The sequence below is a fragment of the Nematostella vectensis genome, chromosome 14 (genome assembly GCF_932526225.1).
Source record: "Nematostella vectensis chromosome 14, jaNemVect1.1, whole genome shotgun sequence".
NCBI classification, from domain to species: Eukaryota; Metazoa; Cnidaria; class Anthozoa; order Actiniaria; family Edwardsiidae; genus Nematostella; species Nematostella vectensis.
In genome coordinates, this window is record NC_064047.1 from 7,868,050 (window position 1) to 7,882,665 (window position 14,616).

A 14,616-nucleotide genomic window follows, 5' to 3' on the forward strand; every position below is an offset into this window, starting at 1 on the left:
TTTCCATGTCTCGACCGGGGGTTGAACCCGTTTCAGCAGAGGTGAGAGGCCCCACACGCTGACGCGCTAACAGACTGGGCCAACCGTGATTCCACAAGTTTGATCGACTGAGTAGACCCAACTTTGATTGGTCTCTCTATCAAGTGGGTATTTTCTAGTTCCACTTGTATAATTCACTGCTACTTTAAATCTAATAATTGGATAAAAAAAACCTTCCTGTGGAGAGCGACAGAAATTTGAAGTGAAACTAGCACATGAACGACTAATGTGGCGGCTTCTATCATAAAGTTTACTGCCGTATTGCTTTTACGCTTAGTTCTTGGGGCCTAAGGCCAATTCATGAAAATAAACCGAGTCGATTGGTTCATCTTAGTTTCCATGTATTTGCGTTTGGGACTGTACTTGAAAAATAAGATGTTTGCCTTAGGCCTAAGGGTCGGTAGGAAACCTAGGGGTCAAACTAGTCAGGCCTCGAACTTATCTTGGGAAAACAAATCATACTCAAGAGACTGGCAGCAGTGGGACCACTTTTTTTGTCTACGCTTATAAGACTATGTTGGTAACCCATCCTGCCTCTTGACCTTGTAGGACATCACAGACTTGTTTGGGGCTGATCTTCCCATGGAGGGTGGAGAACCTGGGCAGTTCTGCTGGAGGGATGGACCATTGCTGAGAGCGCTTAAGGCGGGACACTGGGTCGTACTCGATGAGGTAAGGATAGTCAGGCTGTTGCAGGCTAATTAAACATTGAGCCGTACTAGGTATCTGGTACTACGAAGAATGTTAAAGACGGGTGGGACACTGGATGCTACTCGATAAGGAAGGGATAGCAAGGCGATCGCTGCTTTGATAAAAAAGAGGGCCATGATATCTTTGTGGTACTGTGAAAAGCGCTTTGTCTCAGTAAACTTCAAACTATGAAAAATGATTTAAAAACCATCAATAGCTTTTTCTTACCTTGATTAAAAAAATAAAAAAATGAAAGTTTGCAGATTCGTTGTCAGCCGCACCTGTGCTATTGTTTTCATGTCATATTTGAAGACAAATTATGTGAAGAAATCTCGAAATAACCATCTCAAAACAAAGTTTTATACTTCAATTACAAAATTCAAACAAATATATCCCAAAAGCTGCTCTTAATCAGCCGCTTTCTCTGCTTTCTAAAACTCTTTAACCGCTTGATGCCTTAGCTATACCCAATCTTACATTTTTGTTTATTTTGTAACTTTTTTTCTTCTTGTCCAGCTTAACTTGGCTTCTCAATCTGTCTTGGAAGGACTCAACGCCTGTCTGGACCATAGGGCCGAGGTTTGTTTCTCCTACATTACTTCTAACTTATATTTAGGATTGACTTATTGATTATTGTGGCTATTCACATTTGGTAATGAAATTCTTTTGAAATTCTTATAGCTCAACGTGGGCTACCGTGGCCGCCAAGATTTAGAGCCAAGTAGCATTCAAAAATCAGAGTTTTGATTGAAACTTCTGATGCCAACTAAAACGTTTTTTTTTAAATACTGGGTGTTTAGGAGTTCATTTCAATCTGATTTCACTTTCCTTGTATTCTTTTTCATTTACTTCGCAAAACAGCCAGGGTGGCCACGGTAGCGCGCGTTGTATCAGAACAGCACGTTTCTCGCATCCTTATTGGTCTACTTCACAAAACAGCCAAGGTGGCCACGGTAGCGCGCGTCTTATCAGATAGCACGTTTCTCGCATCCTCATTGGCTTACTTCACAAAACTGACAAGGTGGCCACGGTAGCGCGCGTCGTATCAGATGGCACGTTTCTCGCATCCTTTTTGGCTTACTTCACTGAATTGTCAAAGTGGCCACGGTAGCCCGTGTCGTATCATATAGCACGTCGCATCCTTTTTTATTTACTTCGCAAAACAGCCAAGGTGGCCACGGTAGCACTCTTTAATCAACTGCCAGTATTTGGTTGTTGCTTTTTCATACTGTTTTACAATTACTTGTCTATTACCCTTGCTATCCAATGCAATATAAACAAACTGGCATGCGCTATTAAGTATCCAAGAAAAACTAGTGATTATAGTGTATTATTATCTTGTCCGGGGATAAAAAGCTATGACATTTCCTGTATTTGCGAATGAGGTGGCACACACTTTTTCCCATGTGTTTTACCTCCTCGCCTGCCACTTCTTTGATTACTCTACTAACGTTTCATTTCTCTTTCTAATTTGTAGGTTTACATTCCGGAGTTAGGCATGAGCTTTAATGTACAGCACGAAAAGACGAGGATGTTTGCGTGCCAGAACCCACTAAACCAGGGCGGAGGAAGGAAAGGTCTCCCCAAGTCATTCCTCAACAGATTTACTCAGGTACGCCACATATTTTTACAGGTGACCAACATATTTATACATGTATACATTTACACAAATATTTAACAGATTTACACATGTATTCAGCAGATTCACATAAGTACGTAACAGGTTCACACAGGCAGTCGACAGATTTATACCGTTTTTTTAAAGTTTCATACAAATATTATATTTAAAACATATGATGCACTCATATATTCCAGCAGATTCACACATTAACAAAAGTAAAAAAGACAAAATTGAATTATGCTTGCAAAAAAATTGTGCGATCTTTTAATTTTTTTAACAAAAATTATAATATCTGATGCTAAGTTTAAACGTCGTATTATCCATGAGTCGTATTCAATGCAACTGCATGCAAATGAAGAGAAAACAATCGACTCGATTCATTTGCATGTATTCGCATTGAATACGGCTCATGGATAATACGACGTTTGAACTTAGCTTAAGAGTTCGCCTGCTTTAAATACGCCAGAGGTTTTCAACTCGAATCTTATTTTGGCCCAAACTTATCGGATTTGGTTCCTATACAAAAAGATTGCATAAGAGTGACTTTGGAATTATTTGCCAGGTATACGTTGAGGCGCTGTCCATGGAGGACTTGATGTTCATCACCCAGTCCATGTATCCGCAAATCCACCGAGACATACTGCATAGTATGATAACCTTCAACACCAGGGTACATGACTGTCTATACAACTTAAAGCCGCATTGTCACCAGTTTACTTGCGGAGGTCCGACGGAAACCTCAACCGTTAAAAGACAAAAGAATCTATTAGAATCCGAGATATTTAACAGGCCATCCGCTCTAAATTATCGATCACATCCTCAAAGAAACTTCCAATAGACACACTGCTTTCAATATTTTGAAATATTTTTCGCGTTTTCCGTTTAAAATCATCGGAGATTGTTACGTAATCGACCGGTCGATTGCGTAACAATCTCCAATGATTTTCAACGGAAAACGCGAAATAATTTTAAAATTGTGAAAGCAGCGTGTCTATTGGAAGAAATTGGAAGATGACTTAAGAGTGGATAGCTTGTTAGATAGTGCGGATTCTTATAGATTATTTTGTCTCTTGTCGGTTTAGGTTTGCATTTGCCCTCCAGAAGTAAACTAGTGACAAGTGATTACGTGCCTGAAAGACGGATGGAAACCGAAAGTTCAAAGTTTTCCTGCTTTGTAAAGTTTTGTTGCAATCCAATAAAAGAAGACGTTTCTGCTCCATCACGAACCTGCTAGTGGTACAGTAACTTTGAACACAAGAATCATCTACTTCCGGCTGCCGTTCGTCATCCAAAAACGTGTTTGTTTAATTTCTCTACTATTTCTGTAGATTGGGGATACAATATTAAACACTTTTCACATTATGTTGTTATACTAATAATACAAGGTAGATCTCTTCTTCTTAACCGTAGAAATGGGAAGAGCAGAAATTGACTGTAGTTGGTGCATTGGTTTACCACAGCAAATGTTGTTTTGAAGATTTGCACGGAACTCGGAGGTCGTATTAACGGATGTTATCGTTCCTCCCTCCCTGCCATTAGCTACTGGGCATACTGTCAGTTCCAAATGATAAATTATTTTAAATAAAATTAACTATTGATGCTCTGTGCTATATTTATGGAGCAGGAAGGCTTATCTGAATCCATCTTTTCCGTCATTCTCTCATTAGCTCCACCAAGAGACTGTGATAGACAAGTTATGGGGAAGTAAAGGTAGTCCTTGGGAGTTCAACCTCAGAGATGTGTTCCGCTGGTGTGATCTTCTTATACGTCATCAGGTGAATATCATTGGTGGCACTAGACGTATACACCTATAAAATAGAAAATGGCCCAATAGGTTCAATAAACAATGTTGTTTTCTTGTATAAATGCGTCTATTCTAATGGTTCTCACTGGAAACATGGCTGCAGTTACTGTTATAAACGCATGCAATTCTTTATTTTCTCTTTTACCGCTGGGTCAGGTATTTTTTATTTCTCTTTTTCTATCCCCTTACCTACCCAGTAAAGAGGGGATCTAGCTTTTTTGTTGGAAATGACAAATAGGTGGCTAATACATTTATTTTGGGACATTTAGCTTTCTGATTCCTTCATAGGCAGTTTCATCGATTAGACGCTAACCAATTAGTGTCTTTAGATGAATACGACTTCTCTATTATCTGATTTTTATAACAAAAAAAATCAAAACGGAATATACATCTTTTTCAAAGGGTTTTGCACTCAAAAATACATGAGACCCTGTCACCACTGACCACATTACCTTGTTAAGGTTGGCATGAGATTTGAGCCGGGTCAGTTTGTGAAGATGATCTACAGCGATCGAATGAGAACAGCATCTGATAAAGTTAAGGTGAGTATTTGATAGGGAGACCTTTGAAGAGGCGGGAAGGTCGAATGTAGAATAACGAAAATAACTATCCATGACGATCTTTCAGGTTTTGGAACTGTTCCGGGAGATTTTCAGCGACTTTCAATACAGTCCTCAAAACCCCATGCTTCACGTCACAGCCTCTCACATTCAGGTAAGAAGATGAAACCTTAGATCCTCCATTCAACGATATACTGTATTCTACGAGACTCCATTAGCCTGCTAGCCGGCTCTCCACTGGGTTAATTCGGAAATTTGGGGGTCTCGGTTGATTTTTTGCCCCACGGGGATCCTAAACAACGAAAACACACAGGAGAGCTGGGTCGCCGGCTAAGACTCCATCTAACTATATCCAAAATTCTACGATAGTTAATCTAACGCTATCCTAGACTTTACGATACTTTTTCTAACATTATCCTAGATTCTACGATGCTCTCTTAAACGATGTCCTAGATTCTACGGTACTCTATCGATACCCTAGAATCTATTATCTCTATCTAACGCTATTCTAGATTCTACGATACTTTTAGGCCTGCAAGACGGCAACGCTGCACAAATGCGTTTCACAGTTGTACAGGGAAATTCTTTGGCACACTTGCCTATAATTTTGCAATCCGTCCGTGGGCTACTGTTATTATTGTTTTAATAATAGTTGGAGGACTAGCTTGTGGACTTTTCCGCCTTAATGTAGAAAACCGAACTGAGAAACTTTACATTCCTCAACACAGTAAGGCGATACAAGATCTCAACAAAGCGTCATACTATTTCCCATCCTTAAATTACAGAGATAAGTTACTACTTTTTGAAGAAAAAGATGGAGGGAACATTCTTTCTCACGTTTCTCCCGTGACATGGAGTATAATGCAGGTTCCGTTGTAAGCTTAAGATCTACCGAGCACCATGACAGCTTGTCTCCCAAAAGAAAAAAAAAGTTGTCTCTGAAAGTTTATGTGACTTCACTTCATCAGGTCGGACACTCGTTCTTACCCAGAAGCCCTTGTATTCGTCCAACCCTCGTGACGTCACACCCGCTTCAGATGTTGCATCATCATCTTCCATATATGGAGTCCCTCATGAAATGTCTAGAGATGAACTGGATGGCTGTCTTGGTTAGTAGTCTGCTGTGGGACACTTCGGCCGTCCCATAATGCATTGCACTTTCACTTGACATTTCTATCCATGCAGAAAACATAAAATCCAAGCAGCCGAGATCTCGACCCAGGATAATACTAAACGTTTACCATACATTCGGCTAGGATTGTAAGATTGTAATGCTTTTGCAGCTCTGATGTTTAAATGATGGTAACACTATCCCCTTATGCTGTCCCCTAATACCATTGTTTGGTAAATCACTTAACATTTCTCCCCCATTTAGATCGGGCCTCGTTCATGCGGCAAGACCTCATTAGTTCGCATGGTGGCAGGGCTGACGAGCAGTAAACTGGACGTGATGACAATGAACAGTGCTATGGATACAACAGAACTTCTCGGTGGCTTCGAGCAGGTGCAGAGAAACCTCTCTAATAAGGACACTCTCGGATCAACAAGACTGTCCTCATACAGAGAAACCCCGTTAATAAGGACATTCTTGGATCTTCCAGACTCCTCATACAGAGAAAACCCGCTAATACCTAGACTCGTGGACCTAAAGGACTGCCCTCATACAGAGAAACCTCACTAATAAGGACACTCTTGGACCCTAACAGACTGTCCTCATACAGAGAAACCCTTGTAATAAGGACACCATTGGGACCCTTTAATTGGGACCCTTCGAAACACACACCTCTTTTTTAGCATGATTTTTCTAAGAAATGCTCGGAGCTATAATATTACTTTTGAAATATGTTTGGTATATTCCCTCTCCTATTCGAATATTGCTTAACTCGGTTTTAGTAGCATGGAGAATAGAGTCCAGACATTCACAGACTGGTCCACAATATTTTATATTTTTTATGCGTTGTGTTTGATTCATGTTTTTTATGTGTCGTAGGCGGACCTGAACAGGCACTGGGAGGATGTGGTATCACGTGCTGCACACGTGGTCACAGACACCATACGTGAGGTCCTTGTCAGGACCGTCGGGGACGGCCCTCAGGTGGAGGGCGGAAAGACCGGATCGCTGACTGAGGTGGTCAACCTCTATAACAACTGGAGGGCGTTTATGAAGATCAACACAAAATGTGCGTAACATTTGGAATTCAGAGAAGCATTTCGCTTTGGAAGTAAAAACACAAACTTGCAGTAGTCATATTAGATAAAGAGCACTAGGAAGATTATTAGGCTGTTTTCCCACTTCACCAGCGGCAAATAACGATATGTATAAATCGGAGATATGAACCCGAAAAACGAACTCTCACAGTTCTCTTGTTCTTTGACTAAGGGGCGGACTACTAAACTCCTGGGGGAGGGGGGCTGATTGGTAAAAAAAAAAAATACTCCATCCGATGGTTCCAAAGAAGAAAGGACAACCGCATAACAAAAAATACCTCCAACGCCGTTGCCGTGAAAAAAAAAAACATCTCGCTCAATAACCACCCCCCCCCCTCAAAAGTAAAATGGTCGACCCCTAATTTTATTCTCTTCTACACCTCTTCTAGCATCTAAATCGGAGAGCCGTACAAGTGAAGGCTTGACAAATACCCGAATGCAAGCCCTACTACACGTCATGAGCCTCGTCCTAGAGACACGACGCCAGGCCCACCTTCCCCCCTCCCCTGGGGATGAAGTCCACGATTCTATTCTCGCCCTGAAGTGTCAGTATGAGTCGAATCAGAACAACACACACTGTGGGGGGCAGTTTGAGTGGGTGGACGGACAGCTAGTGCAGGCGCTAAAGACTGGGTCCTGGCTGCTGATTGACAACGTCAACTTCTGCAGGTAATACATAGGTTGTTGCTTACTGCGGTTTTCAATGTGCTGGAAAGTATCGCCGACGATTTCCAACAGTTTAACTGCCTTCTGGCTTTCGTAGTTCAAGATCCTTGGAGTTTTTTCGTTGGCCATCACTAAAATGTTTTCCAATCACGCGGAAAATTAAGAAAATTAAGTAAATTAACAGTGACAAATAAGAAAAACGACCCGTGTGGCATAAAAGCTCCTCTTGGTGCTATGGCAGGTGCGGCGGAGTGGTCCCACAAGTGGGGTGGGGTGGTGCGACGGTTGTTTCGAGCGATAGGTGGGGAAGAGGGTACCTGGGTTTGACATACAGTACCACTGAATATAAGCAGTTTAGGAAATATGTAATATAAGATTTTATCAAGCAATCGAATTATATGTAACGCCTAATAGATATTTGGGGACATTGAAACCGTGCGTTCAAGAAAAAAAAAACATCCGCCCATGTTTATTGCTTTTTATTTATGAGCCTCCTTCCCACACCCCACTATTGATTGCCCTTGGCACTTTTGAATGGTACCTTGATGCCAAGTGGTATCTCAAATGCATCAGCATGCAATACTCATGTATGAACTTTGCACTATTTTGCAGCCCATCTGTGCTTGACCGCTTGAATGCCTTGCTTGAGCCAGGGGGGACTCTGAGCATCAACGAGAGGGGGGTCATAGATGGGGAAGTCCCAGCGGTCACGCCCCACCCGGACTTTAGGTAAGTTTTTGGAAGTGTTGGATGATGCTGATGATACCATGATAATGATGAGCCCTGGAACTCTATATTATGGAATATTAAGTTTACCTAGTAAAAATGATAAGACTTACGGAAATGTTGTTGCACCTGTATTGTTGTGTTTTGTTGTTTGTTTTGTACTTGTGTGTGTTTTTTTGTGAGGGAGGGGGGGGGGGGTTAGGAAAAAACGGACATTGACATGATTGTTCCTTATTGCGGGCTTGTTTAGTTTGTTTAGAAGAGATTCATTTATCTCGCAGCTCTGTATTATCTGTTTTAGTATCGCTAAAATTTTACCCCCTGATGATAGAGTGGTTTTCAAAATCCCTTGAAACAAAATGTAATTATTAAAGTGTAATAGTCAATCCAGAACAAAAGAGAACAAAGACATTACAGTGTATTAATACTAAATGCACTAAAGAGTATTTCAGGGGTTTTGGAAAACCATTCTAAGTACAACAGCACATCTTTTGCAGTTCGGCATAATTTAATTGTTTTTACAATAGATTGATCCTGACAATGGATCCTAAGTTTGGTGAGATATCACGTGCCATGCGGAACCGAGGCGTGGAGATCTACGTATCTGGAGAGGTACGGTAGTGTATCAAACATACGCAATAAATTTGAACGAACGGTTTCAGAACAAAATAATTGCAATAATAAAACTGCTATCAAACATCGCTAATGATTTATGGGATCACAGGTAGCCCAGTGTGTTAGCGCGTCAGCGTATGGGGCCTCTCACCACAGGTGGCCCAGTGTGTTAGCGCGTCAGCGTATGGGGCCTCTCACCACAGCTGGCCCAGTGTGTTAGCGCGTCAGTGTATGGGGCCTCTCACCACAGGTGTCCCAGTCTGTTAGCACGTCAGCGTATAGGCCTCTCACCACAGCTGGCCCAGTTTGTTAGCGTGTCAGTGTATGGGGCCTCTCAACACAGGTGGCCCAGTCTGTTAGCGCGTCAGCGTATGGGGCCTCTCACCACAGCTGGCCCAGTTTGTTAGCGCGTCAGTGTATGGGGCCTCTCATCACAGGTGGCCCAGTGTGTTAGCGCGTCGGCGTATAGGACCCTTTCACCTTTGCTGATATATGTTCATGTATTCGCGTTGCATATATATATTTTACACATAAATCACGGCACGATCATGCTCAGAGAAGTTCTACTCTGAACGCATCATAACACGTCATAACATGTTTGTTTTGTCGTCAGGATGAAGAACAGGGTTATGATAATCATGACCGGCACGCCATGATGTCTGGAGTCGGCCTGTTAGACCCCGCCACGCGACAGCACTTGCTAGATCTGCACAGAGCGTATCAAGAAAAACTCGGAGGTAATACTTTTGCTTGGAGTCTCACTATGATACAAGCACAAACGCAAGCGTAAGTTAGACTCAGTCAAACACAAGCGTAAGTGAAAATCACGCAGTTGCGTTGTCCTACGCTTGCTCTTTCGTTCCAGTGAGAACAAAAAAATAACGTGCGTTAAGCTTGCGTACAAATGAGAAGCAGCCTTTATGGCGCGCTACCGCGGCCCCCAAGTCAAAGCTTCACAAATTTGCCAATATGCGATTTTCAGTAATGCCTAGTGCACACTAGCGACATAACGACATGGGCGGGCGCACTCTTATCTTAAACATAACGACATGGACATAACGACATAAGAGAAAAAATATGTTTTTTTTCTTTTATGTCATTATGTCCATGTCGTTATGTCGGGCTAAACATAGTGCGCGCGCCCGTGTCGTTATGTTGTTATGTTGCTAGTGTGCACTAGGCATTAGAAATCACGTGACTTTTTAGGTGGTGAACCCGCGCGCGCCTCGGCATTTAGCGGTAACATTTATTTGTCAGAAAGGGCTTGTTTTCTTTGAAAGATTTCATTTTTTCATTGCTCTCTGGAATGACGGGTACAGCGGGTCTGTGTTTATTTGGCTTGAATTTGCCACGTGATTGCTTTGATTGAAAGCTTGATGATAACAAGCTTCAAATTAAAGAGCCATGGTCAGTCACATCTTGGTTATTGTTTTCATTCATTATTAGAGGACAAGTGATGCGATCAAATTTCGAAATTTACTTTAAAATGAAGTTTTTTTACTTCTTTTAACGAATTCAATATAAAATATCGCAGTAGCTTCTAAAATCAGTCAAAATAAATGGATGAATTCTCATTTTGCAAGTGTGACAAAATTGCGGCTTATTATTTTTATTTTATTTTTGTGCCCAGGCTCTTTACTTGATCTTCTCCACGCGTCCTCCATGATAAGTGACCTGACTCAGAGGGGTTTGGACATGCGCAGTGCAATGAAAACGGCCGTCACTCAGGTCTACGTCAGAAGTCAGCCCAGTGACCGCGAGAGACTGGTAAGTGCAAACACATCAATGGGATCAAAACAATAAGATAAAAAATAGTATTGAACGATACGATACAAAAAGTATTTAAGCGGAGCGAAGCGCCGTGTGAGCGGGGACCCATACCTAACAAATATGGTAACAAATATTGGTAACCCATCGACTCGAGTTTTCGTGACGTGATGTCCGTCTGTCCGTCCCTTAAAAGCATCGTATGACAACCAAACTTGGCAGGTGTCATGTATGAGTCAAGGGAAGTGCAAAACTGAGGTCACGTGATTGGTGACGTCATCGATGACGTCACTAAAAATATACTGACGTCATCAAAATAAAAATATTTATATTTCACGAAGGAAACATCATATGGCAACCAAACTAGGTAAATGTCATGTAGAAGTCAAGGGGGATGCAACAATATGGCCACGTGTTGTGTGACGTCATCGATGATGTCACTTAAAGCAAAAATCGTGATTAATGAAAGAAACAAACTTGGTAGGTGTCATGTTGGTGTTAAGGGGGTGCTCCAATATGGTCACGTAATTGTGACGTCATCAATGACGTCCTTAAAAGCAAAATATGCTGACGTCATCAAAATAAAAACATTCATATCTCGTGAAAGAAACATTGTATAACAACCAAACTTGGTATGTGTCGTGTATGTGTCAAAATAGGTGCCAAGATATGATCACGTGATGCGTGACGTCATCGATGACGTCACTTTAGGAAAAAACGTGATTAAAAGCAAAATCATTCATATCTCTTGAAAGAAACATTGTTACACAACCAAACTTTGCAGGTGTCATGTTTGTTTCAAGGGGAGTGCAAAAATATGGTCACGTGATTTGTGACGTCATCGCGGATGTCACTAAAAGCAAAACTACTCCGATTTCATTAAGAGCAAAAATATCCATATCTCATGAACAAAACAGAACAAAACATCATATAACAACCAATCTTGGTATGTGTTATTAAGCGAAAATAAGCAAAGATAATAAGCAAAGCGAAAAAGCACATTTTCATGTACTCTTAGCATCTTGATGTGTTCTTCCTTGATACATTGTTCAGTATCCCGAATATACTTTATGCACATCAGAAAACTAGGAGAAAGCATATGCCTTCACAGGTTGGCTCACAGAGCCTTTCCCTTATTATTATTTACTAATGCAGATAGCGGAGGAGCTTTGCGATCGCCACCACTCACTTACCTGTCAATCAAATGCTGAAGTCATCACCAAGTCTTATCCGGGTCCTTCAATCCACGACTTTGTCACCAACACCTCCCTCGCGACCATCATGCAACACTGCGCTCCTCTGCTTCAGTTGCTATGCCAGCGCGAGTCACCAAAGCAACGTGATCATGCTGTTACCTTGGTTACAGAGAGAGCCACTTTCCGTGATTGGCAGTTGAGACGTGACTTGTTGTGTCACGTGTTGATGGAATTGCCTGACGCTAGTGATGTTGGTCACGTGATGTCTGCCATGGCGTCTACATTGGAGACTGTTTTCACCAGCATCGCGATGCAACGGCTCCAGGGGATAACGCATCAGCTAGGACAGATGTCAAACTGTAAGTAATGCTGCGTTTACACTAGCGCTAATAACAATTCCAGAAGTTGCACTCGAGAGCCCATGTGTCATATTTCGCAGTGGCTCGCGAGAAACATAAAAATGGCAAAATCCAGGTCTTTAAAAGCCATGTGAATGTTCACTGGAACATAATGCTTGCACATTCCAAACCCAAGTTTTGTTTTATGAATGCTTACTTTATTATTCATTTTATACCAATGAAGCAATACGGCCCAGCGGGTTAGGAAACATGGGTTTTCCGAGTAGGTATACTCTGAACATGTTTAAAATTCTTCGTGACCAAGAATAAGTGTCGCATTAATTGCTGTCAAATCTCAGCCAAGTTGTCCTTAATGAAAACAACAACTCCCAGGTTTTAAACATTACCATCATTATTATTGTTATAGGGCTCGACTTACCCGATTGTCATTATAGTTTTAATTGTTATTCATCATTATCATGATCAGCAACATTGGCATCAACAAATTTATTATCATTGTATCACTTTCACTGTTACCATTATTGTCATTCCGCCTAAGAATTCAACAGTAGGGACCTTAAGCAAGGACGACGGCGACGGCTAGGACAACGCGATCGAAAAAGATGTTTTCGCGCGTAGTGATCAATAATAATTTAATTGCAATGGAATAAGCAAAACATTATAGTCAGAGAGAGATAAAAATAAACTAAAAACATTATTTCTACAGCGCCGAACGTAATTATTGGAGTTTACAGTGCAAACGTCAGCGTCCTCAATTGACCGTGAAACTTGGAGTTTTCACGTCGTGGTTTTACGGAAAACGGCTGAAATGTATCAGACAGAACGCATTCCCACGTGCTGCTATTGAATTCTGAATCAAATTCTGTTGTTTTCTGCCGTCGGCGTCCGCGTTGCCGTTGTCGTTGCTTAAGGTCCCTAATGTATGTAATTACAGACCCTGACCTGGCCAACCACCCGTACGACTTGCGACTCAATGGTCACTTAACCCCTCGACTGTTGATGAGCTGCCAAGGAAGACGAGACGAGATCAAAGAACTGATACAGAAGATGGAGAGTGTGACCAATAGGTTTGTTACATTTCATTTCAGAATTATAGAGACCAGTTAAACCGGTTAAACACAACAACAGTAAAACCTTAAACACGGAATCGAGTGTGGAATGGAATATTCAGTCTTCTGAGGAGTCGCAAACGAAAAGTTTGCCACGAAAAGGTTTTAAGACTTATGCCTATTTAGATGTTTCTCCCATGATTGGTTGGAACAAACATTCTACATAGTTATATTTTAGTTGTTTTTTAATTTTTCACTGGCTGCGCTGTAACAATAGCGCAAAGTAGCTAGCGATAACAAAGCTGGTAACTTTTAATGTAGCGTCAGCTGTCAATTAAATGCAGTCGAGTGTAAAGCATATTTACCCCCGACTTTTTTGACATGATCGCGTGTTTTAAATGTACCTAAATAGACATGACGGAAAAACCTGGAAAACGTGCAATTCCAGATAGAGAGAGAAGACACAATTTCTTCATTGGCTATAGGACTGATTTTTAAAACACAAATAACGTGAGGCTTAAGGGCAAATAACCAGATTTTGGCTTTTTAAGATAATTTTTCTTTGATCATCATTGCCCTGTGTATCAGCTCAGGGACGAAAAGCTCAAATTTCAATGACACTTTACAAAAAGTCGCATCAATTTAAAAAAAAGTCGCACTTGATATTTTGTTGGCTATAAGTTTCTAAGAACTCAGGGAAATGCTCCGCCTTATTCGATGTGAAATGGGCTTATTTGAAGCGTCATGTCATGTTTTTCCGTCATGTCACCTAAATATGTAAGCAAAAGATGAAAGACTTTTTATCATTTTTAGTGATACTCTACGCCAAACCCCGTCCCCCTCCAAACTAAAATCCTTCCAATAATCCTCCCTTTCCCAGGACCACTCCGCCGCCTCTACATTGCCTTCTATCGCTTTTATCATGTGTAAAAATGTTGTGCAACTTGAATGAGAACCACACTTGTTTTTATTGGAAGGCTTCAGTTGCTAGCGGAAAGAGCACGACACTCACAACAAATGAGCGCGATAATAAGCAACACGTCAATCAAAGTACAGAGCAAGGGCCTTCTCAAATATTCCATGGACTTCCATTCTGGTTAGTTAACAAATGAACATTGTATGTTGTGTAATCTTTCCCCTGATCAGATATAATGCACGATGCAATATATATCCAGTCATAAAAGAGATAATAAGCAAAGGAGACATTAGAACAGTAAATTACATGTAGCCAAAGGAGTAATATTGTAGAGACAGTCTATGCAATATCATGTTCAGTTTACTACAATTCCCGCCGGGAGAAAGGAGCTATCGTAAAA

At 41.2% G+C, this 14,616-nt stretch overlaps 1 protein-coding gene across 3 annotated transcripts in view; it reads left to right on the forward strand.

Annotated features, from left to right (window-relative positions):
- LOC5510291 (midasin-like) overlaps positions 1–14,616 on the forward strand; it is a 78,830-nt gene that overhangs the window by 18,733 nt on the left and 45,481 nt on the right. For all 3 annotated transcript variants that reach the window (XM_048721436.1, XM_032379446.2, XM_048721437.1), the window contains exons 24-41: positions 589–711; positions 1,246–1,308; positions 2,207–2,341; positions 2,913–3,020; positions 4,018–4,125; positions 4,616–4,696; positions 4,782–4,868; positions 5,683–5,823; positions 6,090–6,218; positions 6,705–6,894; positions 7,312–7,591; positions 8,201–8,317; positions 8,842–8,926; positions 9,543–9,666; positions 10,560–10,696; positions 11,852–12,251; positions 13,186–13,318; positions 14,278–14,396. In XM_048721436.1, the coding sequence (XP_048577393.1) occupies positions 589–711; positions 1,246–1,308; positions 2,207–2,341; positions 2,913–3,020; positions 4,018–4,125; positions 4,616–4,696; positions 4,782–4,868; positions 5,683–5,823; positions 6,090–6,218; positions 6,705–6,894; positions 7,312–7,591; positions 8,201–8,317; positions 8,842–8,926; positions 9,543–9,666; positions 10,560–10,696; positions 11,852–12,251; positions 13,186–13,318; positions 14,278–14,396 (2,560 nt within the window). The remainder of the gene's footprint in view (positions 1–588; positions 712–1,245; positions 1,309–2,206; positions 2,342–2,912; positions 3,021–4,017; positions 4,126–4,615; positions 4,697–4,781; positions 4,869–5,682; positions 5,824–6,089; positions 6,219–6,704; positions 6,895–7,311; positions 7,592–8,200; positions 8,318–8,841; positions 8,927–9,542; positions 9,667–10,559; positions 10,697–11,851; positions 12,252–13,185; positions 13,319–14,277; positions 14,397–14,616) is intronic.